Genomic DNA, 3,250 nt, shown 5'->3' with positions numbered 1-3,250 from the left:
AATACTCGCATACTCTGTGGACTGATCAATACTCGCATACTCAGTGGACTGATCAATACATGTCACACTGAGAGGAAAGAACTGGAACCAAAGCGCTAAAGTCAGACATAAACTGGAAACTGCTGGAAAACAGCAGAGTCCACAAAGACAACAGGAACTATGTTTGGAGGAAGCTTTCAAGACGAAGATCATAATGCTGTCAAACATGGTGGTGGTAGCATCATGCTATGGTAGTGGTGCACTGCTTAAAGTGGACTGAATGACAAAGGACATGGTTACCATAAGCGTTCCACCAGGACGACGACATCAAACCAACACCAGAACTGGTTTCTGATTGGTAAAGCTGCTAACAATAAGGTTTTGGAAGGTCAGAGCCTGGTCCTCAACTTGACTGAACATTTATGGACTAAGTTTAAAGCAAAGTCCGTGCCAGGAAACCAGCTAATTAAAAAGACTACCAGTTCTGCCCAAACGACAATCAAATATCAGACAGAAACATCAAAGTTCATGATCAATAATCCAGGTAGAAAATCCAACAGAGTTCAGTCAGGTCATCTGGACAGCTTCTTTTTATTGTTGAGATGTTTTGTCCTTCATCCAAAGGACTTCATCAGTCCGAGGAGCCACAAACAAACTGAGTCCCAGAAGCAGCACACTCCCATAGTATACCAACCAGTTTGATGGTGATAAGATGGTTTCTGGGGCTCCCCTCTCCCCTGTTGACTCCTCTGAGGCAGCCATAGCCAAAGTGGTTCAAAACATCAAAGTTCATGCGCAGTTCAAGTTTTTTACCTGGATTATTGAGCATGAACTTTGAAGCTTTGAACCACTTTGACTATGGCTGCCTCAGAGGAGTTGACAGGGGAGAGGGCGGGCCCCAGAAACCATCTTATCACAATCAAAATGGTTGGTCCACTATGGGATTGTGCTGCTTGTGGGACACTTAATAAAGACGTTTAGCCAAATAGTAGTGGGTGTGTATGTATAGTTTTGACCCTGTATCAATCCACAATCAATTAAAAATGTGATTTAAAAAATGTAAAACAGTTGATTGTTGTATAATCACTCCACCCTAGGAAAAAGAATGATTTCAATAAATCATTTAAATTCCCACATTATACTCATGACTCTGAATATGTTCATAAACATATTGATATGCAGAAAATAAACTTTTTTATAAACTATACATGCAGAAAGCTTCTTTTGATCATAATGTGTGAACTTGCTGCAGATATTAAAGCCTCACAGCTGATGAAACCTGAGTCGTTGGGTTTTCTTGATAAAAGATGGCCTTTGTGAAACAGTTTACTGACTGCAGTTGAACCGTCTGCTCTGAAGCCTCCAGTGTTTCTGATCCATCCCTGAAGCGCCTGGAGACAAGACACTGGAGGTAATGCCAAAACAAAACTGCCTGAATCTTTGATGAACCTGCAGCTCATTCATGAGGTAAAGTCTGTGTTGGCAGATGAACTCGATCTGGGTTCAGATGTCCAGCAGGTGCAAAATACGCAGAGCAAAGCGCATCTATTGTCGATATTCCTTCAAGACTTGGCCTGCGATCACCAGTCTTTGGATCTCGCTGGTTCCTTCGTAGATCTCCGTGATGCGGGCGTCGCGGTAGTGCCGTTCAGCTGGCATGTCCGTCACGTAGCCCATCCCGCCCAGAATCTGGATGGCCTGATTGGAAGTAGAGAGGTTTGAAACCACGCCACATTTGTTGACGTTTGGGTTTGCGTTGCCAGTTTCTTACCTGATGTGCGCAGAAAGTGGCGGCTTCAGACGCTGCCAGTTTGGCCATGGCTGCTTCCTGCAGACAAGCAGAGCACAGGTCAGCACTCGGCAGCAGACATGAACGCTTCAGTCTGAGGAGAGTGCGTACCTTAGTGAAGGGCTTCTGTGAATCACGAAGGAGAGCAGCCTTCCAGGTGAGCAGGCGAGCACTTTCTGTGGCAACAGCCATGTCGGCCAGTTTAAACTGGATAATTCCAAAGAAACACTGAATCAGTTCTGATGTTAGCGTTAAATGGTTGGTTCTAAGGTGCAGAACTAAAAGAAAATAAATTGTGAAAACAATTAAAAGTTGATCAACAAAAGCATGTTGCCTAATTACCATATTGTAGCTAAATGTGTGTAAAATTGGCTAAATGCAATATATTTGTTTAATTTTAAAAGTTGATCAGTTGTAGATGTGCATTTGATGATGTCCTGAAAGAGTCGTTCAAATGTGTCCAGTGGTTTATGAGATATTTTGCTAATAGAGATGCATCAACTAGTCATAATTTGAAACAAAGATCAAGTTGTTATATTTGCTGGGGATTAGTCCCAGTACAACCTAAAAACTAAAACTGAACAGCAGCATTAAAACTAAATGGACATTTTCTGCCCCTGACCGGGCCTTGGGTTACCTGTACGGCCTGCAGCTTGCCGATGGGTGCTCCAAACGCGGTGCGTTTGTGTGCGTAGTCTGCAGCGCAGTCCAGAGAGGCCTGAGCGATGCCGAGAGCCTGGGATGCTATGCCGATCCGACCACTGTCCAGGGTTTGCTGAGCAACACATTGTTTAAAACAACTCACACTTAACCAGAACAAAACTGTTTCCCAACCAACCAAGGAGACAGAAATATTATGTTTACACTCGTCACTTGAATGAATGTCACATTATACTCAGGCTTGAAATGTTTCATTTTACCTTCAGTCATTTTAAAATCAAGAACTGAGTGCATGTTTCATTTTATTGTAGATTTCCTCTAAACCACACAGGGTTAAAAATATACATAGTCTTTTGAGCTATTTAAAACTAAAGGGAGTGAGCTGAGCTAATATGGTTGTAAACTGCTGGTGAAGATTCTCAGTCATCCAGGACATGATGAATTCAAAAAGCGTTCAATACAAAAACAACTGGACTTTATTTGTAACAGAAGACGTTTCGCTCCTCATCCGAGGAGCTTTCTCAATTCAAAGAGCAGAGAGTGAGAGATTCAGGTTATAAGGCTGAGTGAGATAAGACACACACACACATATGTAGATTGACAATTCACACCTAAACAAACATTAAGAGTAAGAGTCTTTTGTTCCTCTAATACACAGACGAGGCCCCTCTGTTCCCATCAGGTGTGAAAAACCGGCTGGGAATCTGTTTTAAAGTTGCATTATAGGTTTTTGAAAGTGGAAATCTGAGGCCTCCTCCTCTGTTAAGAGACGGCATTTCTCTTTTTACATAAATTGCCTCCTTCACCCCCCTCTCAAACCAT

General features: G+C 42.5%; 1 protein-coding gene across 1 annotated transcript in view; it reads right to left on the bottom strand.

Annotated features, from left to right (window-relative positions):
• Positions 1-1,371: 1,371 nt before the first annotated feature.
• acads (acyl-CoA dehydrogenase short chain) overlaps positions 1,372-3,250 on the bottom strand; it is a 28,862-nt gene continuing 26,983 nt past the window's right edge. Inside the window, exons 6-9 of the mRNA XM_037692542.1 lie at positions 2,406-2,543; positions 1,880-1,975; positions 1,751-1,807; positions 1,372-1,677 (exon numbers count right to left, since the gene is read on the bottom strand). Coding sequence (XP_037548470.1) covers positions 1,525-1,677; positions 1,751-1,807; positions 1,880-1,975; positions 2,406-2,543 — 444 coding nt within the window. The 3' untranslated portion in view covers positions 1,372-1,524. The remainder of the gene's footprint in view (positions 1,678-1,750; positions 1,808-1,879; positions 1,976-2,405; positions 2,544-3,250) is intronic.

The sequence above is a fragment of the Nematolebias whitei genome, chromosome 18, assembly GCF_014905685.2.
Source record: "Nematolebias whitei isolate Nwh7 chromosome 18, NemWhi1, whole genome shotgun sequence".
NCBI classification, from domain to species: domain Eukaryota; kingdom Metazoa; phylum Chordata; class Actinopteri; order Cyprinodontiformes; family Rivulidae; genus Nematolebias; species Nematolebias whitei.
Note: the sequence above shows the minus strand (reverse complement) of the source record. Positions and strands in the feature narration are given on the sequence as shown.